This window comes from Chrysemys picta, chromosome 6 (genome assembly GCF_011386835.1).
Source record: "Chrysemys picta bellii isolate R12L10 chromosome 6, ASM1138683v2, whole genome shotgun sequence".
In the NCBI taxonomy this organism is placed as follows: Eukaryota; Metazoa; Chordata; order Testudines; family Emydidae; genus Chrysemys; species Chrysemys picta.
Genome location: NC_088796.1, coordinates 46,863,749 through 46,888,332, shown reverse-complemented (window position 1 = coordinate 46,888,332; position 24,584 = coordinate 46,863,749). Strand labels below are relative to the sequence as shown.

General features: G+C 40.7%; 1 protein-coding gene across 4 annotated transcripts in view; it reads right to left on the bottom strand.

The window, feature by feature from the left end:
• CERT1 (ceramide transporter 1) overlaps positions 1-24,584 on the bottom strand; it is a 155,768-nt gene that overhangs the window by 128,234 nt on the left and 2,950 nt on the right. For all 4 annotated transcript variants that reach the window (XM_005288273.5, XM_005288274.5, XM_024104551.3 and 1 more), the window contains exon 2: positions 22,106-22,240. In XM_005288273.5, coding sequence (XP_005288330.1) covers positions 22,106-22,240 — 135 coding nt within the window. The remainder of the gene's footprint in view (positions 1-22,105; positions 22,241-24,584) is intronic.

Genomic DNA, 24,584 nt, shown 5'->3' with positions numbered 1-24,584 from the left:
GGTAAGTATAGACGTACCCTGTATGTATGAGAAAACACTATGCTTTTCAGAGTTCTCGATTCTCTCTCTACTCTATCAGTTTAAGGAGGAAAACAAAGTTTCAAGAGGATAAACAAAAGCAAACAAAAAACACCATTAGGTTACTTAACAAAACTAAGCAACGATATTACCATGAAATGGCAAATGCTTTTTTGGCCACGAGCCTGAGAACCTGTGTTCAGTCCAGAATTTTAATCTCCTTTCAGAAATGCAGCACACACAACTAATCAATTGCCTGGTACTAGTAACAAACTATTTAATACCCAGCTATTATGACTTTCTATACAGAGTTAATAAAGAGGAAATAAACCATGGAACTAGTTTCATACTGCTTTGCTTTCCAATCAATATGGAGAAAAAAAATATTAAAGTTGCAGTCTCTCTTTAGCCATAGGAAAATTATTTTGCTAAAGCAGTCAACTTATTTTGAAGAACTTTTTGCAGATCAAGTCCTCCCCCTGCCCCCCCAAAAACAAAACATTTTTGTCCACAAGATCTTTAACAGGTCAAATGGGCAAAAAGAAAATGTCAGTTCTAGACAGGGAAGGTACTGTAATGTTCCCAGTTCCTTTTTGGAATCCCTAAAGGGGCAAAGTTAAGGTTGCATGGCTGTATTGTGTAGAAAGTGTCATCTTAACTATTTCCTGTTTTTCTAATGTTTATCTTCTTCTAATGCTAGCTTTGAAGGGATATGTAAAAAGGACCTTAATGGGACATTCCCTAATGTTACAACAGAACTAAGAAATATACATTCTGGAGGGCTTAGAGAGCCTGCAGTCTTCCACATTAATGAAGACTTTGAATGTAAATTTTTCTTTCCCTTTAAAAACAACAACAACAACAAAAACCTGAGGATAAGTGAAGGGGAATCAGTGTGACATCTGCTGGGGGAGCAGGCTTCCTAGGTGCTCATCATAGCTCCTCAGCTACCAGCTCTATCCCTCCTCCTTCTGGGTCTCTCCCTGCCCTTGGTAGGTTTTGAAAGGCCGGAAAAGGAAGGGATCATTTAGTCAAGGAGTGAGGAATGAATAGGAGTCACTATCCACCATCAAGACCTAGAGCAGAAGAAGCAGAACTCTGGCTCTGCTTTCAACCTACTTCACAAGTAGCCTCAGGAAATGCATAGCTGCACATGCAGGCCTCCAGAGAGCATTAAAACAGATAGGAGAGCAGCTGTGGCTGGAGTTGGACAGGGTGGAGAAAGAAGAGACTGTTCACATAAAATGTTTTGGTTATGGATCTTATATAGACTGCAAAACAGTTTTAAAAAGTGTAACGTGTCAGAGCCACCCTCTCAAGAGAGTGCCCAATTACTGCTGACAATCTAAAAATACATTATATGAAGCACAATGTTAGAATTATTATTTGTCCAGGGTATTGCCACAGCACTAATTTAACCATAAATTCCTTTATTAAATCCAAAGGGTGAATGGTATTTGCTCTAAACGTGCCTAAAAAAATAAGCAATTTACTGCATCCAAACAGTAACAAAATATTTATAAGTTACTTTTAAAATGGGCTAAACCCCAAAGTGCTAGACCCATACTGCTCAGCTCCAACTTGGTCAGGCAGGTATTAGCAATGGATCCTTTAAGAGTTTACTTTTCATACCCCTTTACAGGTTCACTGCAAACCAGTTTGGTGTTGAAAAGTTGACTGTGGTAAAGTGGTATTGGAGCTTTCTGAGGCAATCAGGCTTGTAGTTTATCCCCAAGGCGGTGGGCATGAAAGAGATATCTGAAGTAATTGCTGGCTTTGAGAGAATGAGGCTTCCAAACTATGCTGGGGCACTGATGGGACCCGTGCCCACAGTTTGCCCTCCTCAAGGAGAAGGAGTACATAAACCACAAAAGGTACTAAACATCCAGGCCCTCATGTACCACAGAGGGTGATTCATGAATGTCAACATGGACTGCACTTGGGTTTTTTGCTGATTGGGAGTCTACATTCATGGACAAGCTGGGATACTATTCCCACCAAATGACATTGTCATGAATGGAGTTATTGACCACACCGGTATTCTGGGGGACCCTGCATACTCACTTTTACCTTGGCTTATGAAACCAGACCCTAATTTAAGAGGACACAGCAAAAGACAGTTTAATTACTCTCAGCAGATGACGAATGGCTACTGAATGTGCTTTTGGCAGGCTGAAATCCCATTGGAGATGTCTAGAGACCCATTATCAATGCTGTCCGCATTACTGTGGCTTGCTGTGCTCTTCACAATTTTCTGAAGCCAGAGGTGAGTCATTTCCCCCTGAATAGACCTATGACCGCAAGGGGCCACTGAATTAGTATGCTCAGCCAGAAAGTGCACCTTTCACGGATGGAGCTGGATGCACCCGGGCAAGTCAGAGATGCTTTGTGCTTCCACCTTATGGACTTACGTGGCCCAATGGAAGAGGGTGAAATAGTACTATTATGAATGTGTTTGGGAGAGGGGCTCATTGATTGTGGTGGGTTTCAGTACTATGCCATATACTTATGAATGACATTGCCACTTGTGAATGGGGAGAGGTAGTCACAGTATGGATTGATGTAAGGAAAAGATTGAAGTATGTATTGCTATAGACAATTGTATTGCAGGATAGGCTTTGCATACAAATTCATAATTGTTCCTGATCATGTGTTTACCTTTATTATTTTAAATATACATTGTATGATGTGAAGCAGTGATAGCAATAAACTTTCTTGATGAAATAAAAAAAAATTATATAAACAATATATTAGAAAAGTACAACATTCATCAATTCCCAGACAGACCAGCTGCCATTATCACATCAAAACACCAGTAACAGAATTTTACAGAAAAAACAAAGTGCATGAACCAGTGCAAATAGTGAAACCATGTACAGGACAGAAACTTCCTACCGTGGTATGTCCTCTGGTCACCTGTTCTCCTTTCCCTTCTCTCCCCATTTGCCATGCACTTGGCAGTGTGGGAGGGGGTTGGAGGCATCCACAGGGGAGGGAGTGAATATGGAGGGCTGCATGGGGCAAGGCTGCCCTGCCCAGCCACTCATGGAGCCCGACTGCATGTGCCACCCAGTCCTGGAGTCTTCTAAGCTGCTTTTGGACTGCAGCATTATATAGCAGGCAAGGGACTCAGGCTGTGGTGTGGGTGATGCAGCAGTAGCCTCTACTCTTGCAGTCGTTAGGGATATCAGCCACTGAAAGTTTTCTGCTGAGCTCTGTCCTATTCCCTTATCCTGTTCCAGGAACTGCGGTGCAAATGCGTGCTTCTGCACTGAAACCCTGGCCTCAATCTGTGCAGCCAGCCTGAGTCTTTCCTCTTGCCTCTTGGCATGCCTTTCCTCTAGCCACAAGTCCCTCTGTTTTTGGTACAGGACCTGCTTGTTGGTCTTGTCCAAAACCTCAACCCTACGTTCATCAGGGAAAGACTTCCTCTTCGAATGGTCCATGAAGGTACACTGGCCCAGGTTTCTGATGCAATGTGTACAAAAGGTGGAGGTACTGCAGCCAGTAGAGGTCAAGGGGGTCTGGAACAGAACAAGACATGGAGTGTTACTGTCTCAAATAGCTCAGTGCAGGAGCACAGAAAAATTCCCTTTGGAATTTCAAGGACAAAGTCATAGGCGCTGACTTTCCAAAGTGCCAGGGGGTGCTTGACCTCCGACTCTGCCTCAGGCCCCGCCCCTACTCCACCCCTGCCAAGACCCCACCCCTTCCTGGCCCTGCCCAGTTCCGTCCCCTCCCCCAAGCGCCACGTCCTCACTCCTCTGCCTTCCCTCCCGACCTCCTGCATGCCGCAAAACAGCTGGATTGTGGCATGCAGGAAGGGAGGGGGAGGCACTGATCCATGAGGCCTGCTGGCAGGCAGGAGGCACTGAGGGAGGAGGGAGAGGAGGTGTTGATGGGGGGTTGCTGGTGGGTGCTCAGCACCCACCTTTTTTTCCCCCCGGGTGCTCCAGCCCTGGAGCACCCACGGAGTCGCCTATGGACAAAGTGATACTTCTCCAAACTCTACTTCTACATGTTGTGAGAGATGCTTCAGACCACAGAATGTCACTGGAGACAGCTTGATTAATTGCAGCAGAAGTGCACACACAATGATGAGTTAAAAATGCAAAGCTGTTTGGTTTTAGAAAATTGCAGAATTACTTGAGTTGGGGGGTGTGCGCCATCAGTGGCTGTGCTACAAAATCTTTCTCTATTATTTCAGGCCTTCCATATTTTCAAGGACATAACAGTTCTTGTGGTGCCCAGCTGGCAACGGGAGATGTTATTCCAAGTTGCGGGTAGGAAACTGCAGTTTATGCAACTGAGGTATTCAAACATAGTGATTGAATAGTACATCTGAATGGAGTGGGCTGGTCAGCTACCGAGATGGCCCTGGAAAATACACCCCTTCCCCAGACTATGATCGACTGGAGTGCCTGCTTCAGGAAAAGTTTGCAGCTATCAGCACCTGGGAATAGGTCAGAATTCATGAGGGAATCAATAGGATGCTACATTAGCTTCTACATGACTTACTCTGTTATGGCTGCATGCAAACACGCAGAACTCCACAGCCTTCCTGCTCTCCTTTACCCCTGGCATATTTCTGGGTAAAATTTCAAACCCAGTAGTATTTAGGATTAGATTTGTAAATCAAAAAAATTTCCACATCTCTCACCCCCACATAGTTCATTGTTTCCAGACAACTCAATAGACTGCAAAGTAGCATACTTATAGGCATAGCAATGCAAGTTTATTTTTAAGGAACAGGAATGGCCCTAGCCAAAAAAAAAAAAAAATATCTGTGCCTTTCCAGTAAAAACACACTTTAAAGGTTTTCACCATTTGTATTTCCTGGTTGCAAATTTTAACTCCACAGAGTGGTGGGAGGGAGGAGGGTGCCAAGGTGCTGGCATACAATTTGCTATTAGTGGGTACACACTGCTAGCTGACAATTTTCATAACTTTTGCATCAGTTCGTAGAGCAGAAATCCCTCCCATTAGTGTATTAATAAACATTAAAACTGAGCCAGAAACTTACCAGGCTCGGGCAACTTCTGTCCATCTGTGTCTGCTCCAGACTCTGTGGTGGATTGTTCCTCAGGGGGCATCAAACAGCTACTCCAAGTATGGACCTAGAATGTGCTGCTGCTCCTGCTTTAGGACCGGTTTCAGCAAGAGTGTCACTTCACTGTCCTCACTTGCTGCCTGCTGCTGGCTCCCATCATCTCCCATACTGGATTCTGGGACCAGCAGGGCACCTTCCCAGCTGACAGGTCATCACACACTACCACTGACTCTGCCCAGCATCCAGGTCATACTCATAAAACAGGCATGATGTTGGCGATCTGCCCGAGGTGCGGTACTAATCCCTGATTTTCCAGTATTCACTCTTGAGACACTTAATCTGCTCTCTGCATTGGTCACCCGCCTGGTAAATTGCAAAGCTGTCAGCTTCTGTGCTATTTGCTAGTATGCGTGGTCATTCCTGGTACTCTTACTAAAGTCCACTGTTTTGGTGGCTTTGCACCAAGGATTTACCAAAATCTGGCTGTGTTTCCATGACCATGAAGCAGCACTCTTTGCAAAAGGCTTCTTCTGCTCAGTCTCCATTGCAAACATAGAATGGTGTGTTTGCAGTGCAGTGGTCAGAAAATAATGGAAGGTTTAATGCTGACTCACCGAGTTGCTGCTGCACACCAAGGGGGGGTTGCTTCCATTTTCACTGGAGTTGGAAATTGTTGGGAGAGAAAGGACAAAGGAAGTTGGTCCATGGGATGGTGTGATACCTTTGGCAGAGTCCCAGGACCTGAGTCAGGAATGGTGGGAGAGGGGGGAGGAGAAGATGGGGCTGTATCTACACTGCAAAGCAATATGGCTTGAACCCTGGGTCACCGCTTTACTCTGGCTCAGACCCTCCATATCCGCAGGGTCCTGGGAGTCTAGGTCTGAACCAGAATTGGAGAGGTGTGTGTGTAGATGGAAAGGGGTGTCTGGGTTCCAGCCAGAGTCTGAACCCAGGCATACATTGCAGTGTAGGCATACCCTAGGACACGGTTTCTCAAATGCGGCCACCCCAAGGTTTTTCTGCGGCCACAGCAGTTTCCTGGGCAGTGGGGAGGAAGCATGAGCCCCCCCCTTCCTCCCTGTTGCTCCTGCATGGGCCATCTCTCTGAAGGCACAGGTGGGACACACAATGCTTAAGGAGCAGAGTGAGGTGGCAAGGAGGGAAGAGAAGGAGAACAGCAGGTGGGAGGAGTAAGGAGGCGAGTGGCGAGCCAGCAGCAGGGCGAGGCGGGCGGGGGGGGCTAACTGCGCGCAGGAGAGTGAGGAGGTAAGCAGGGAGTGGTGGTGGTGAGAAGGCAAGCAACGAGGCGTGTGGTGGCGGGGCCCTGGCAGAGGAGTAAGGAGGCAAGCATTGAGCCAGCAGCAGGGTGAGTGTGGCTGCAAGTGCGGGAGTGAGGAGATGAGTGGTGAGCCACCAGTGAGCTGGAGTTCTTGCAGCGGGCAGGGAGCGTGTCTGTGGCAGGGAAGTGAGGAGGCGAGCAGCGGGCGGGTGATGAAGTGGGACACAGAAGGCAAGCGCCAGGTGGGGGGGGGGGGGGTCGGTGAGGAGGTGAGTGATGGGTGCATGGGCAGAAGGTGGAGCCCCCCTTTGGGAAGGCTAGCTCCCGACTCTACCCCTTCTGACCGTATTCCCTGGAGCCATAAGTCCAACCCCCTCCCCCCCCCCCAACACACACACGCCTGGAGGAGCCCCAGGCTGGCTGAAGCATGGAGCGCTCCGTCCCTCATCCAGAGGAGCTTTGGGCTGGCCAAAGCCCCGGGCCCCACCCCCCCACACCTGCCTAGAGGAGCCCTGGGCCAGCCGTAACCGTGTCTCCCCTCCCCAAACCCAAGCCACCCAGTTATGTTTTTCATTATTATTTGGACTTCTATTATGTCAAAGCATTTTTAAATTTACTTCAGAATTGTTATACAGACAACCACTTTTAGCAAAAAAGCAAAAGAAACAATAAAGACAAGAACGTGCAAAGTACCTTATTTCTGTTTCTATTCTGTTAGGTCCAGTAAAGAATAGAGATAACTGTGCATGATTTTTATTACTGAGTCTGCAAAAAAACCCAAACCTTACATAAATAAACTAAAATGATTTGGATGTATATATGTGTACATTACTTTGTTAACTTTAGGAAAAATAAATAATTTTAGGAAGTGGCAGTGCGGCACCAGCAAAAGCTGGTGGTCGCACTCTGAGGACACCAAAAACTTTGTTGTGAGAATCCCTGTCCTAGGAGACTTGTGGAGTGAGTAAACGGATTTCTCAAAGACAAAGGACAAGCTGACACCTCTAGTCATGTGTCAAAGCTGACTGGCAATAACCTGTCCAATGACCTTATTTGGCAACAAAGCGGGGCAGGAACAGATCAATCTGCATTTTAGCAAACACATGGAACCTCTTTTACCACAAGACTCCACATATTCTTCCTCACAGCAGGAAGGAACTTTATCTAGGTGGCGGAGAAAAACAGTTCTCCCTCTACTTCCACATAGGGCTAACTCTCAAGAAAATGCAATTCATAGGGTGACTGGACTATAATCTTAAAGAGCAAAACCACCCTCTCTCTCTCTTTCACTTAAGACAGCAAAGGAACCGGCCCTTTCACTTGGGGGGGGGGGGGGGGGGGATTCTGACCTGAGAATTTGGTCAGCTATGTTGCTGGGAACCTGTGGTAAGGATTTTACCTTGAACTAAGGCTAGCTTGTTAAGTTTTAGCTACTACTTATCTTTATTTTTCCTGTAACCATTTCTAACTTTAATACCTTATACTTGTACTCATTTAAAACCTCTCTTTGTAATTAAATATATATTTTTTTCTATTTAAAATAATCCAGTGTTGTGTTTAAACTAAACTGCCTGGTAACTTCAGTTAAAATAGCAAACTGTTGAATACTGACCCTTCACAGGGGCAACGGACCTTTAATACCTGAATTATCCAGAAAAGGGCAGGATAGTGTCGAACACATAATTTTGGGGAAAACTTGGGATTGGGAATACGTTGGGGTCATCCTGCAAGCAGTAACAAAGGTGGGTGCAAGCCAGAGTAGGACTGGAGTGTTTCTGACAGGCTGCTGGGATCACAGTCGCTGGACCAGGGCTGCAACTATACAGATAGTCAGGAACCGGCATGCTGTCAGGCTGTTTGGAAGCAGCCTTGGTTGGGAGTACAACAGCAAAGCATTGTGAGGCACCCCAGGTTGCGGGGCAGGTGGTGACAACACATCACTGGTCTGGATTGTACCCCAGAACGTGACAGTGCTGTGCCTGTGTTTTTCCATCAGTGAGGTTGCAAGTGAGTCAATATCAGAGAAGCTGAATTTTCTATCTTTGCTATTCTTCTCTCCCCTTTTGCATGGGTTTGTCTTGTTTTATCTCCTTAGAAAACTGGATCAAACTTTAACATCAACAACAATTCCAGTCCATCTCAACTAACTTCTTCTCTTTTCCCCCAAAAAGGACAGTTATTACCAACTTTTTTTTTAAATACCATCTAAAAAAAACCTGTCAAACAAGGGTTTCCCCCTTTAAAAACCTCTTCAATTAATACAATTTAAAATGTTAAAATAAAAACCTTACTTAACATTCCAAATACTTGAACTGTTTTTCCTCCCTCCCTCTCCCTCGTATCTTTAACAAAAAGTTTTTAAAAAATAACAATATATTTGCCATAGTACTAAGCAGGCTAAAGTCTCTCTATGCCAAAGCCCAAACCTTAGTTAAACTGTGTAGTGCTGGACAGTAAATGAGTTATATTAACACCCTAACTCTTTAAGCCCATATATTCCATCTTAAGTTAATACACCACCTCTCTGAAGCCAGGTCTTTTGAAGCTCGGCCATGGGGGGAGAGACCCACTGTCTACTAATAACCAGTTCCTGACCAAAGACCCTCAAACTGCATAAAGCAAAGAGTAAACTTTTCAGGAAGGTGCTAGTTCTGAGCTGAGGCGGTTATGAATTTGTGACCATAGAAGAGAGACTCCTTTGTGGGGCCTGCAAGGACTGCTTCTACCAGAGCCTACATTAGAGTTGGGGTGATCACTGATAAGCTCATTGGCATGCATATATATTGTTTTTAATGTGCTTTCCTCTGTAGTGCTTTTATCTTAAGAATGAATGAAATAGGCTTGCACAGGAAGTGAGAATGGTAACTTAACTGTTGGCAATTGCTCTGTTGATACTATCTGAAGAGAAGGCATGAGAAGCCTGCTTAGGTAGCGTGTCTTTTGCTGGGAACACCACAGTGAAGGCAGGGAACTGTTCAGCCTAGATACACCCTGGTCAGGAGGGAGCAAGACATGTGTCTACACCCAAGATAGGTGACTGCCAGGGGAGCTGGAAGCCTGAGAGTGGATGCCCTCATTGAACCACTAAGAGGAAATACTGGTGCAGCTGCCTGGAACTGTGATGGTTTTCAGACCTTTAGAAGGCTCCTCAGCACTAAGTCAGCCATTAGCTCCTGAATTCTAACCAAGCCAAAATAGTCTACATAAGGAACCAGACACAGATTAAGACACTTGGCTAAAGTCTAGAATTGCTAAACCAGGAGTTGAAGCCAAGCCTCATGAGTCACAGTTCAGTGCATGGCCATATCGCCATCCTTTCTGCTAAATTTCACAAGGAATGAAGTAGTCTTTACTCACATTTCAGACGGGTTGCCATATCGAGAAATGCTGGTGTAGGAAGTTTGTGATAAGATCTTGTGAAGTGCACAAATATACTGACAGAACTCCATGGAACAAGATACCTGAACTTAAGGACTTATGGCTTCCAGGCCAATGCGCCTTCCCCAAAGCTACAGAGTTCCTTCTGGAGGAGTGTTCCTCTCTCCTTAAGTGGCAAGCCACCAGGGACAAGCTCACAGGAGTTTGAAGCCAGTCTGCACAGCATAGTAATGAGCCAGGCTTGAGCCCTAAGCAGAGCCAAAACCAAATTCCAATAATTTTAATCTTTAGATATGGAGTTTCTTCTTGTTGCTGGACACTAGACATCAATAGGTGAATTCCATATGGATACTATGTTCCCCATTTTGTTTCTGTATGCAAACACCAAAATAATTGAAATTCAAAAAACAGTCTTTTTGGCGGGTTGGATGGCACATGAACCTCTTGATCAAAAGAACATACATCTTCACACAAACACTACCCTGGACCCCTCCACCAAGTGCTGAACTGGCATGCCAATTCAACAATGCATGTGAATTTTAGAAAGGATTGAAGAACAGGATTTGAATAGAATCCTGCTGCAATTTCAATTCTCTAATTACAATAGGTGTTCCATAAACGATAACCTGCTTGTAGTACTTATTTTGCAGTACTTAAACTAAGGTACTGAGTGGGAGGATTAGAAGTCTGCAGGGAAATTAACGCATGGGGATAAAGTGTTACCAGGACCAGTGTACTGTCCCCCTCTCACTCCAAACTCAAGTGACAGCAGCTATGAGACTAGCTGCTGATGTAAGTAGGAATGAGGCAGGAAGTCTGTATGTACAATTTTCCAGCATATAACATATTGATAAAAAAAGCAATGCATTATACAGCTATGAAGGCACAATTACAGCTTGACACTTTTACACCATAATACAATAGCATGTATAAATAATGTCCTATTAAGGCCAGAAAAGCATTGTTGAATTAAGTATACACAATATGATCCATGATGGGGGCCGGGGGGGAAACCGTTTTCTTCAATGAAATGGTTCCATCCCTGCAGTTTTATCTATATAGGCAGTCTTGACAAAGATTGAAAGTTAGTGTGATATAAATATTTCACAAGAACTAGAATTAGGGAACTTAATACATTTGAATTGACAAGGAGAGTGTGGGTGGAACTGGTGGAAGCCTTGCTATGGAGTTTTATTGTAACCGACTCTATAAAACTATTTAACTGCTGAATGTCATCTTTTTTCCATATTTCTAAATCAAACATATATAACACTATAGAATATTTAAATAAAATGTCCCCAAGCTAGAATCTTTTCATAAAATACTCAATTTTCACATTTTTATCTCACTGTCTCAAAAGCCCAAGTATTAACATTCTTATTCCGACACAGCATGAATAGGTTTCTGGAAGTTGTGAGTATATGTATCCATCTATCTCCATGGACTCATTTACCAAAGCCTTCAACTAGCTTATAGTAAGATCTATGCACTAGACCATTATTCATCTTATTTAAAAAAATAAATGTTAAATACTACATGCTTTAGTGCATCTAATAAAACAACTATCAGGAAAAAATACTGTGAAAGAACAAAATTATGTTTTACAAAAACGTTGATTTCTTGTCAAACTTGTGCCCCTCTCCTTTAAAAGATTTTACAAAGTCATGACATGGTAAAGGAGCTTATCTTGGTCTCTGATGTAATCAATGGGTAACCATTAGTTCAATTCTCCTTCCAAATACATAGGTGCTATGGGGAAAGACTATATTTAAGTTAACTACTTGGGAGACAGAGGAGAGAATTGCTTTTGGAAGGTAGGGCTCTACACCCAGAGTCATAGGTCTAGGCTGAACCTAAAGTTTAGAAATTCACATCCTCTCCTCCATTTCCTTTTCAGCTCATATTTTCTTCTGCAAGGACATCATGCTTGAACTTCCAGCTTATTCATGCTTTTGGTGTTGAACTAAATGGTCACAATCCACTACCCTAAAAAGGAAGATATCTGGAAATGTGAACATTTAGCTGAAAACTATGGAGAGAAATTACACAGGATCTGACAACGTAAACCGTAATTCAGTTCAAAGTCACGTTCTGAACCAGTACTATATGTAAGAGTATGGAAGAAGGTAGTATAGCTGGCATGCTTATTTGCCTGTTGAAAACCAGAATACCTAAAGGTATTTTAGAGGTGTGCTTATATCCAAGACATGGAAAGAAACAAAGATGTAGGGTGTTCTTAAAGTACACATTTCTTTGTGCTTACTAACTTTGATATTGTCCTTCAATAATAACCTGGCAAAGAAAAATCTGGAATTGTGCCCTTTTTGCTCCACTATGATGGAGGTGTTCAGATAGCATGGTCGTGAATATAGTATATATACACACACCCCACAGAATGTTTGAAAGGGTTCCACTTCTCTCCTCCCCTACCAAAAAAAAAAAAAGGCTACTTTTTAAAGTTAATATGGAGACTGGGCTTCCGCTTTTGCTTGAGATGTCCCGGGATAACCAGAATACACATACGGGATCGCTCTGGCAGTTGCCCGAATTAACAAGGTATTAAACTTTCAGACAATGACTACAAATCATTTCCATTCTTAATTACTCAATGTGGGATGCCCAGACAGGTGGGGGAAAGATTGGTTTTAAGCTTTATTTCAAGATTCTTCAGACAACAGTTATTATAACTAACCCTAAACAATTTCTTCTGCCCTTTTAAAGGAGAGCCAACAGACAAACCAAGTTCCCCAACAAGGGATATACAAAAAGGGGGAGGGGTTGCAACCCTACACTTTCATCTGCCTGTTTAGCAGCACTATGGTTTGTTCCATTTCAGGACGCCTAGTCCAGGAATGTATTTTACATCTCCAAAGATCATCTCTCTGCTCCTGCTTGAAGGAGACTAGAGAGGATCACTGTTTTTCATAACAGCTTAAAACCTCCCACACCCACACTCTCCTTTTCAGATCCCAGCAGGAAAAGCAAGCATTTGTCCTTTCACTGAGAAGGTTAATTCTTTCCTCACGTCTCCAAGGATGTGGTGTACACATCCTACACAGATCCCCCAGGAGTCTGGATGAAGGTACACTTGACAGAACATAAAAGCCCCACCTCTATCCAGGAAAGAGTCTGCACGGGTGGTGTTTGCCCAGCTGATGAGGCACTCTCAAGGAAAATGGCTAAATAGACGTGGGTGATGCAGGGGCACATATCCATCACATGCAACCATTATAACAGTATATGGTCAACGACAAGGTAAAGGAAAACCTGAAGAGGTAACAGAGGGAGGAGTGTCACAAACCTACTTGGTGGCAAGACATTACCTCCGCTGCTAACTTCTCTATGAAAAAACTGAGAAAGGACTGGGTTTTCCATCCCTTTCCACGCTTGGGACAGGATGGCTGTTAGACCCACCAATGCACCAGGAGGCAAAATAAATGTTTTTAGTAAGGTCTGGACTCCACAGGATGGGTTAGCTACCAGGAACATCCTTAAACTGGGTAACCATACCATCACAAGCATTTGAAGAATTAACCTGAGGTAGAGTATTCTTCCACACAAGATACATTGGTGGGATGGGAGCACAAGACAATATAAGAAATTAACATCCAGGTGGTCCAAACACTGACAGCACCTGTTCTTTTGGTGGTAATTCAGCAAGACTCACTATGTGTTTAAACTGATTTTTCCTGCGCACATAACGCAACCCACATACCTTTCCCAGGGTACACTTAGTTGGATTGGCCATGAGTTCTCAATGAGACTCAGAGGCCAAATATGGAATTCACAAACAAATGAAGACAACCATATAATCTAAATAAGTTGCTCTGTATTGCAGGTGGTCACAGAACAGTGTTCAACCAATCCTTGGAACATCACAGGGGCCCCATGGAAGGGTCAGGAAGTGAAGTAACCAAAAATGGGGTTAAATACATTTAAATCAAAGTTTCCCACTTGCCAATCTAAAATCACTTTGATTTTAATCAATCCACCCTGTTTAATATTGCCAACAGAAAGTACCACTAGCAGCAAAAGATGGAAGACCGAGAATTATATCCTGGAAAGCAGCAATTCTAAAGAGGTCTCAGGGGTGTCCGTTAGAAAACTGAACATGAGCTCCTATTGGGACGCTGTTACTCTGGCCTGGTCTACACTAGAATTCGAACCCTAAGCAGCGTAGTTAAGACGACCTAAGTCCCAATGCAGACAATGCTAGGTTGACAGAAGAATTTTTCCATCAACCTAGCTACCACCTCTCAGGGAGGTCAATTACCTCTGATGACAGGAGAATCTCTCCTGTTGGCATAGGTCATGTCTCTACTGAAGTGCTACAGCAGCACAACTACTGTGGCTTATCTGTGCCACTGTAGCATTTTCAATGTAGACATACTCTAAACAGGCTAATGCAGTTCTTGGATGTGTAGATGAGGAATATTGACCAACAGCACAAAAAAGTAATTATTATTACTATTATTTGTATTGCCATACCACCAAGGAGCCCTAGCCCTGGACAAGATCCCCAATGCACTAGGTGCTGAACAAACAAAATGATGGTCCCTACCCCAGAACTTACAATTTAAGTATAAAATGAGAAAAGATGGATACAATCAAATCAATGGAGGAGAACAAGGAAACAATAAGAATATTGGTCATCACACAACAGCCCAACCGTTGTCGAGTTTTTTGTAGGCATCGTGTCAAGTAGACTTTTAAGGAGGATGAGGTAGCTTTGCAGATGTTTATGGGAGTTTCTCACAAGTGAGAGGGGCAGTACTGGAAAAAGCACAAAGGTGCTTGCCTGGAAATTTAACAAGTGGTGATGGAGGCTAGTATTCTACATACCTCTTGAACATGCCTCAAAGTTAGTTGATTTGAGAGAGCTGCATTTTAACAATGAGGCTGCAATATTTAAATTACATATTTTACTAGTCAAGATTTTCTTGTAATACGCCCCCAGCCACCAGAGTACAGAATCTCTTGTCCTGCTGATGCTGGGGAAAGTGATTTCTGCCAAGTTAGTGTAATGTTGGTCTGTTGGCACCGGGAGCAAATCTGGCATGTCTGGAGCTTAATGCAGGAGCCTCTATTGCATGAGATAAAAGACACACCTCTCTTAGCCAGTCTTATTGGGGACCTCAATGTGCATGGTTGCAACACATACACACACACACTTCGGAAAAACTTTCTGTATTTGTAATAGTTTTATTAAGACAGTGAAGTTACCAACACTCCAACCCAGCAAGGTCGGAAGAGAGAAAACAGAATGAGCTGAGCATCCATATAGTCACAGCAACTCTTGCAGAACAACCTGAAGTATTAGTTATCTTGCCCCACACAGTCATCACCATCACCACCAGTGGTCATTATCCAAACATCTCCCAAGGCATGCAGGCTGGGATACAGCTTTTATAATGTGTTACACTGACGCCACTATATCCAATGCATATTCAATAGGAATTTCAGCCCCTTTTCCCTATTTCATACTAATATTGGGGTACCCTTCCCCCCATCGGCTAGTAATCTTTTACATATACACATCCATTAGTTACCATGTCATTCTCATGATTTGCTGATGTCCCTAATTTAAAACATCCTAAATTCATATAGACTAACATCTTGGGGTTACCTGTCAGCTGTTTGGTCATTACAGCATTCTATCTTGTGATATCTTATGATCTAAGTTTACTTTTGATTCGCTACTTATGCTAGGGATTTTGGGCCCTATGCCTTTATTAGTTTAGCTAAGCAATTGTTTTACAGGCCTTGTGAACTACAGGTTCATTGCATTAGGGCCTTAACTTATATCTATGCATACACCTATAGGCTACACATTTAATACAGTAACAGACCAATTTTGTAATCTGCTCCCCCGATTTTACTAACCAAGTGCCTAATTTCTTTAATAGACACAAGACATTTATAACTTAATGGGAAAAATTTCACAGAGTTTAGCTTGCAAAATGACTTGAAAGTTTCTGCAAAAAAATTTACTTCCTTGCAAGAATTTTTGTATTCTTTGCTATTAAATATACCTGTATATTTTAGATTGTTAGCTTCTTGGGCACAACTATTTGTTTTGGACAGCCCAGAGCAAACTGTCAGCACTTCAATAACAGTTAATTTGTCCTTCCCAGCCCAGCTTCTGCTGCATCTTACAAGTAATGATTTCTAGTATTTAGCAAACCATAATTTATTATGAAAATGAATGTGAATTCACAGATTCAGCAGAATTGAGTACAAGTGTGTGAGGAACAAGCCTTGTTTAATCACAAACAGCTTTAATAGTTACACAATGATCAGGATGTTAAGTATACAGTTGAGGCTGATAGCGCATGGGTGAAGAGTGTTCCATAACAAAAATCCTTTGGCCTACAGCAACCAGGAGGATGACATACATATCTGATATATAACATGTCTGGCCTGTATGTCATGTGTTCTGACAGATTGTTAGTACCAAAATATTCTGATTCTGAGCATTCAGTCAAATTTAATATTTAACTCTTTCAATAAAAAGCTAATGTGAGAATAAAAAGGAAACAAAGTAACACTGATAGCATAAATTTCTTGTGTAGTGGTCCATGAGTGGGACTCTTAAGTGCTATGATAATACATATATTATTTATTGTATGTAAGTAGTGGTCATAATAAAAAACTTTGGCCCATTTAGTACTAAACTATATCCCTCACTTTAGAAGAAGTTTTAACACATGTATGAAGTCAAAACAACGCAATATTAAGAGAAATGGCTTTTTTCTTGAAAGATACTAACTGCAGTCAGTTCAGAATATTTTTTACACTATACAAATTATCATTAATTAAAAAAATAGAATGATTCTGTAAGTACTTGTGGATTGGGACAATTTGTCCAACATAATCTGGATCAGTGTCAGTTATTTTTCACTCCTTACTTAAGAATTAGTTTAATTACTACTATTGAAAAGAATCCCTCTCCATATCAATGCTATCCCGAGAAAGCAGACGCAATTTTTGCTTTCCAAGCACATCACCCAAAAATGTAGTTAACTAATTAAAAGATCATAATCAATTTAAAATTCTCAGTTCTCCAAACATCTACCTACCGTAGCTATTAGTAACACTTAAGCACAGTAATTCAAAGATGAAAACAAAATTTCTCATTTTCAGATTTTGTGCTTAACAGCACTTTGCCCGTTTCCCTGTTGCTGTGTGAAAGGCTCAGATAGGAGAGAGAAACATTTTTAAAATAGGAAAATATGATTGTTAAACAAAAATTGTCCGGGGCAGGGGCTCATGTAGAAAGCTTCACTTGCCCCAGTGACCCAGCCCATCCTATCCCCAGATCTCCCTTGCTCCCACTCTCATCCCTTCCCTTACTTTTCTCCTTAACCTCTCATTCTCCTTTGGCTCTTTCCCCTGATAATACAAGCATGTTTTATTTTCTCTCATCTTCAGAACCTACTCCTGACCCCCACTTGCCTCTCAAACTACTCTCCCGTCTTCCTCTTATCTCTAAATTCACTGTCTACAATCACTTCTCCAATTCTATCCTACACCCGCTCAAATCCGGAAATATCCATTTGGTTATTTAAGTTATGCCTTAAAACCTAGACGTCCTAATCACCTTCTACTTCAAATAAGCCTCAATCTAGTTAGTGATTTCACAGCCCATATATTCTCCATTTCTAAATTAGTTCAGGGCCTCTTTTTAGTAAATAGGAGGCTGAATAAATGCTGTACCAAACCAGGAAAAAATTGTTTACTTAAATGCTAAATATTTGTTAAACAGGTTTTATATATATGTATTATATATAGGTTTATTTTTACAAATTAAGGAGTTGGAAAGGAGATACTATTCTTTAGTGTAAATAGTAATTTTTTTTGTACACAAATCCACTGCTTTGATATCTGAGCACATGGCATTGCTCTATTCAAGATTTTTCTATAAAACACACCACTGTAATAACTAAATGTTAAATGATGGTTGCATTTAATTTAACTGGCTGACTGCACAAACTTAATCAAATCTACCAGTGGACAATGGTCATAAGTGTACATTTATCTTTTAACTGAAATTTCTTTATTAGTAATATTGCTCATTCGGGAGTTCAGGGTGTGCAAGTTGGAGAAAATTAGCCCCCAGATTCACTTAATGGGCTACCTGGAAAGTTTATCCTTATGCATCCTTTAAATGCACTTATAAAATTGCTTAATTTCATCCTGAATAAATTCAAGAGCCCATTTTTCCCCATTGTATACATTTTAAAATGAAATACAAGAGACAACTTTAAGGAGATTAGAACTACTGATAAAGTCAAGTTTCCCTTTAAATTTTCAAACTTTAATTAATCCAAGTCCTGAAATTGTATTTTATAAACAAGACAGCTTAAAAAGAAAATGCAAGTCAATCTAATTGTTGTTCTGAGCATATTTTTTGTTTAACAGTAGTTTTGACACCCCAAGTTCTTATTTTCACTAGTAAAAAAGTAGAAATCATTCAAGAGTTAAATTATATTTTCAAGTTGTAAAACATGGAGACTCTGTGAAAGGAATTTATTTCTCACAGGAAACTCATCTGTATGTGTTCAAATTCACAAGTGTAGGACATCCTGTCTTACTGTTTAAAAAGCCAGTCTATTTAAAGAAGAATTTCACTGTCTTCCTATATTTCCTTTCAGCTTTCACTGTTAGTTCCCAATAAACAGCGGTAACCAAGACCATACTGTAAATAAACCAGAAATAAATCAGCTCATGAAAAGGCAATCAGAAATATAAGCTTGCTGAGAAACTTGAGTATTTACCAAGTCTGTAGAAAAAGTTGCTTTTGATAACCATTAACAAACTAGACTTTAATGAAGAGGACATTATCACCTATTCCAATCTCTTGGTATCCTTTGCAATACCAAATTATGCCGATTACTCATATCCCACGTGCACTCACTGCAAGTGTCTAAATCTAAAACATCTCTCTTTACAATTCAGAAATATGACAACTAAATGTTACAAAAATATTAAGAATGGTCCTTGGTACTTATTCATTAACTTCAGGGTCCATTTCACAATTTTCTTATTGGTTTGGTCACAATAATCTCAGTGTAAATATAAGCAAAAATTGAGAAAAATATATAGAACGGCATGAAAATTTACAAGTCTTGTTTGGTCTTCCAAATGGAAAATAAAAAGTTTTGCTACAATAAAATATAGGGATCACTGCTAATTAAAACAGCGTGATTAATAAAGAAGCCCATTTGCAGTGAAGTTATAGATTATTTGGAGCAATGATACGGGGGTCAGGTCTTGCATGTATCAGTTACTTCTTGTAATAAAGTTTAGTAGTATATGGCTATTAGAGTTTAAGATTCACTGAAGATTTCTCAAACATGACATTTTTCCAAACGTTTAGTCAAATCATCTATTCAGCTCCATGCTGAAGGGCTCTTCTGACCATGCACACCCCTCATAAAATGTTATAAAATGGGCATATTTTAATTCTGAAGGTTTTCAAAGTATTTTACAAGCTATATTATATGAAAATAACTGCAATTTTAGTAGTAATGCAATCCTTGCTATTAGAGCTAGGACTATAGGAATACTGTACACATTCTGCTGAGCCATATGACCATTGAGAGCTGGTACTGTGGAAATCTAACAGCAATTTGTCCTTCTTTTGCACATCAGCAGTGATGGTACGAAGCACAAAAACAGAGGCCAACTGTAGAACAGAACAGCAGTCACCTGGTCAATGTTTGAAGAAATAATGAGGCACGAGATCCAATTGTTAACCTACAGTTCTGTTTTTATTTTTTTAATTAGACCTCACAGAGAGAGGGGGGTCAGCAGCTAGAAAGGACAGCTCAGGAAGTCTCCACCGTCAGCAAGCAATGCTGGTTTGAGGAGGGCTGTTTCCCCACTACAAAGAGAACTAATACCAGCAAAAGCACTAGTAAGGTCTATTCTATATACTAGCATTGTTAGCATCTAGAAGAGATAAGAAGAGGGGGTTTGGGGGAAGAAGTGACTCCTTTACAACCATGTTATCAGGTCTCATGGCTGGTATTGTGGCTCTGTAACCAGCATGCACAACATTATTATTGTCCCAATACTGAAAGCTACAATGGAAGTACTGCCATAATTCTGGATTGTTACCTTCTGCTCTTAAAAGCTTACTGATCAATGAAATGCAGTCATTCTGAACCAGAAACACTAAATCCTTTGTAAGAAAGAAAGGAGTAAAAAAAAAAAAAAGTCTCCAGTTGAAACTGCAGGCAAGTTTTGAATAGGCATGACTACCTAAATGTGAATTTGCACCTTTTCTTTCAAAAAAGCATCATGGAAGTTGTCCTTTAATAACAAATATTTTACGTCTCATACCAAAGATATCACCTATTAGTATAGTGCCATCTAGCATTATGCTGAGGCAGTTCTTTCAATATCAATTCCAAGGAATAATTGCCACACACTCCACTTCCTGCATTGTTGTTTGCCATTAAGAACTTGTACACAACTATTAACTATGCCTGACTTATGAGATCTGTCAAGATCATGACACACTAAAGATAGGCTAAATTTAAAGCCTAATAGAAGTCTGTACAACTAGATATGCCTAATAAAGATTCTGACTGCGTCAATTCAGTATCATCGCCAAACACTCATTGATAGTGAGAAGTCAAGACTTCCACTTTCCACTGATGCAATCATAGACCAGACACAGCAGAGAACAATTTTTGCTGATGCAAAAATTCTCCTGCCCTTCTTCATCTAATAATTTATCTTATCAGTTACTAATTTTTTCTATAGAGTTTGAGTCTAAATACATAAGCAAACTAGCTCTTTTGTTGCCATTAAAAGGAAATATGAGGGCCAACGAAGATTTCCTTGCAGGTAGCTATTTATAGCTGATGCACATTTTAGATTTCTTAATTTGATTGACATTCAGTTGCATTTTCGACCCTTATTGTCTTAAGAAACTCGTGATTGAAACAATTATAAATGTAAGTTATTGTCACCCACGTGCAACCTCATTCTACTTTTTATATAACAAGAATCCCTTAAGAATCCAAACATTATTGTGCTCATCCAGTTCTAAAAAGCCTAAACATAATGTGAATAATGTAATCAAAGTATTTTATATTGATGAAACAAAAATTAGCCATACTAAATTGTAATCAGAGAGTCATATTTTGCTCAAGATCCATGTCATCGATGCTCAATCCACATGAGCGGGAACTCTTAAAATATTACCCAGTATCCAAAATGAGAATCTACCAGCCCACTGCTTGGCCACTTGCATTTTAGATTATAGATGTTCGTAACTGCCAAACATCCAAATGGAAAAGTCTTACTTTCTCAATCTACCTTTCAAAATTAGTACTTTCTATAGTTAATCCAATCAAATACATTCAAACTGCAGCTTTTGTGACAGGAATATTTATAGGTAGTAAAATTCTCACCTCACCCCCACTTTACAACTACAAAAACCAAACATATTCTGTTTCTTGGGCTTGCAGAAAGATTAAACATTGCTGCTTTTGTCCAATTATATACTACAAAACACTATCTGGTGTTTCCCATATCACATAACTCACTCAAAGGATGACAAATATTTAACTGAACCCATCTAACATCATCATTGCAAAGTTGCTGCACATTTTGTAGCTCTCTCTATAGTATTAAACCACATGAAACCATACAATAATATTCCTAAAGCTAAAAAACAACCCACAAGGTTTCCATGCTTGCTGGAGCTGCTTCACTTTTTTGAATTCTATTAGATTCTAATAACCCATCACTGTAGTATCGGAGTTCCTTCCAAGAGTGCAATTAAGCAACATGACTAACATTCATCCTATGTTTTCTCATCTTCTCGACAGGGGAGAAGTGTGCACAGTGAAATGTTTTGTATTTTCTAATTTAATATTTCTACATTTACATGAATCGACATGAGCACGCGTGCGCGCACACACACACACACACACACGCCCTGTGTTTATGTTAGAGAAGGCAAGGTCACAGAAACATGTTGCACCTGGAGCAGAAAGTAATTAGGTTTGTGATGGGCCTTACTTCCCATGGGAGTTCATTCCACAAGCTTGAGTCAATTCCCAAGGAAACTGTCTTCTGCACAGATGACCTTTGCTTTTATTGCAGAACATTCTGTTGTGTCAGAGGAGTGAAGAAGTCAATCATGATCTCCATCCTAGATTGCATATTTATTCTTTATTATCTTACATATGTTCCCTGTTTGGTTGCAAACATATTGCTTTTAAACCACTGACAAAAGATGGCATACCATCACAAAACTCATTTTCCTTAGCCATTTACACCAAGCATTTTGTCCATAAATGTAATCTATCTATAAAGCTCTAGTGAAACATGAAAGACATGAACTTTGAGATAGTGCTTACCGTAATAACAGCCTTGCTCAGACAAATCGAGCCCCTGCAGCCATACTCAGTTTCATCTTCAGATTTGTAGTAACTTAGAGTGTTGTTTTTCAAAACTACCCATCGGTCCTGCCACCCATGAATGTAGTTGGTCCACTGTAGAGAACAAAGAAATAAATCTCAAAAAGCTGAGCAAGGTCTGAAAATAGTAAAAATACTGATGAGAAGACCCTTGTTTCCTTATTAAATTTTGTGATCATTTAAAAACTAGAAAAAGTTTTTCAAAGTTCTCCCCAAATTACAGATTTGCTATCCCCTTGATCAGAACTCTCATTTTCATCAATCGTTTGTGTTGCACAGTACCTTAAGACATTTTTGCTTCATTAACAATAAGACTAACATTATGTCTTGTCTGTAGAAGCCGTATCTCATCCAACTAAAACAAAATGTTCATTACAATTAAGTGCACTGATGCAGAAAAGTTTAGTGAAAAATGAGAAACATTAATTGGTAAAACAGTTAGGTTTTATCTTTTTTAGGCTTAGAAGTTAATCTTTTGGTTTTAATGTTGCTAAACCTTCCAAGTAAGTAGAACAGAAGATGAGCTTTCATAAGAACTGTTTCCGTAAGATAAAGAGAGTGTTTTAAAAAAAGAGTCTCATTCTCTAGATCATATAAAGATTCATTTATATATTTATTCATTTATTCCCCCTTCACAGCAATATAAATACAGTTCTGTAGATTAAAAATCACCATTTTCACACTAGTAACTTAACATTTGCCAAAGTCTCAAAGTCACTTTTGGGTACTAACCCTATACCCCCTGATTCATTAGCTGCAGATTACCAAGATACTCATATAGCCTACTCTTAACCAGATTTGTCCAATGATGCCACAATTGTTTACGACATTGCATTCACATATTTATATGACAATGGAATTCTGCATTTAATATATTAATGACAATCCATCATACTTTTTTTTGTTTGGAAGTATGAACAAACTAACAAATTCACTGAATGAAGATTTGATCCTCAATGTATCTTGTATGTCTGATGTCTATCATCATGTCTGGACTGTACTATCTGGGTAAGTCTTACACGGTAACAATCTGTAAGACCCATGTCTGTTACATACAGCATTGGGCACACACTTTGGCAAACAAGTTCTCGCTAAATTATTCGGCTCAAAAGCAACAACCAGTTAGAAGAGGATATAATACTTAACGAGCAAATATGGGAAAATGAGTACAAAAACGTTGTTCGTAAACTTTGGTAAAATTGTTCTTAAATGTTTACTAGATCATGACAGTGGTTCTAAAATGAAAATTCTCACTGAAACAAGATGAGGAAATAATGAAAAATATTTTATGTTTCTGTCATTATAACAAAGGCAGGAGAATGGGAAAAGGGAAGAAAGTCTTTCCTCCACTAACACAAGTTAGATGGTACCTTTGAACAGCTTTTATTAATCAGAATCATGTGCTTATGACATTGGTTTGATACTACAGAAAAATGTCCCAAATTCACCATTAATGTCTTCAACATAGTACTGGACAGAAGAACACATCTCTGGTAAAGAAAATTCTAACTGTTTAAACAAGTGAATTTATTTACATGTGACACAAACTAAAAAGTCTGATATATCTTAAAATCTTTCCTAGTTTGTATCCACCTTTAAGTGATGAACAATACACACATTGTAAAAAGTGCTTTTCAAATGGTTAAAATTTCTAATCAGTAGGACAATGCATGGGGAAACTTAGGCGTTCAAAATACATTTAAAAATAAAAAACCTTAAAATTTAGCTTCTTTTCCCCTTACTTATGGAATAATGAGGGCTTATCCAGACTGAGAAAAGACCCAAAAATAGCTATTCTGCACTAGCAGCTAGTGTGGACACTTCTTCCACACTAAAAGTGCTTTTGTGCTGCTTAGGTTCAAGCACTCTTAGGGCAGGTCTTCGCTACGGGGGGGGGGGGGGTTGATTTAAGATACGCAAATTCAGCTATGCGAATAGCGTAGCTGAATTCGACGTATCGGAGCCGACTTACCCCGCTGTGAGGACGGCGGCAAAATCGACCTCCGCGGCTCCCCGTCGACGGCGCTTACTCCTACCTCTGCTGGTGGAGTAAGCGCGTCGATTTGGGGATCGATTGTCGTGTCCCAATGAGACGCGATAATTCGATCCCCGAGAGATCGATTTCTACCCGCCGATTCAGGCGGGTAGTGTAGACCTAGCCTTAGTAAAGAGTGACCACAAGGGAGTTAGTGCAGAATAGCTACTGCACTTTAAATTAACATCCTAGTGCATGGCTACACTTGCAGATGTAGAGCGCTGAGTTAAACCCGCCTTCGTAGAGCGCAGTAGGGAAAGCGCTGCAGTATGTCCACATTGAGAGCTTCAAGCGCACTGGCATGGCCACATTTGCAGCACTTGCAGCAGCCTTGGGAGCGGTGCATTATGGGCAGCTATCCCAGTATGCAAGTGACTGCAACCT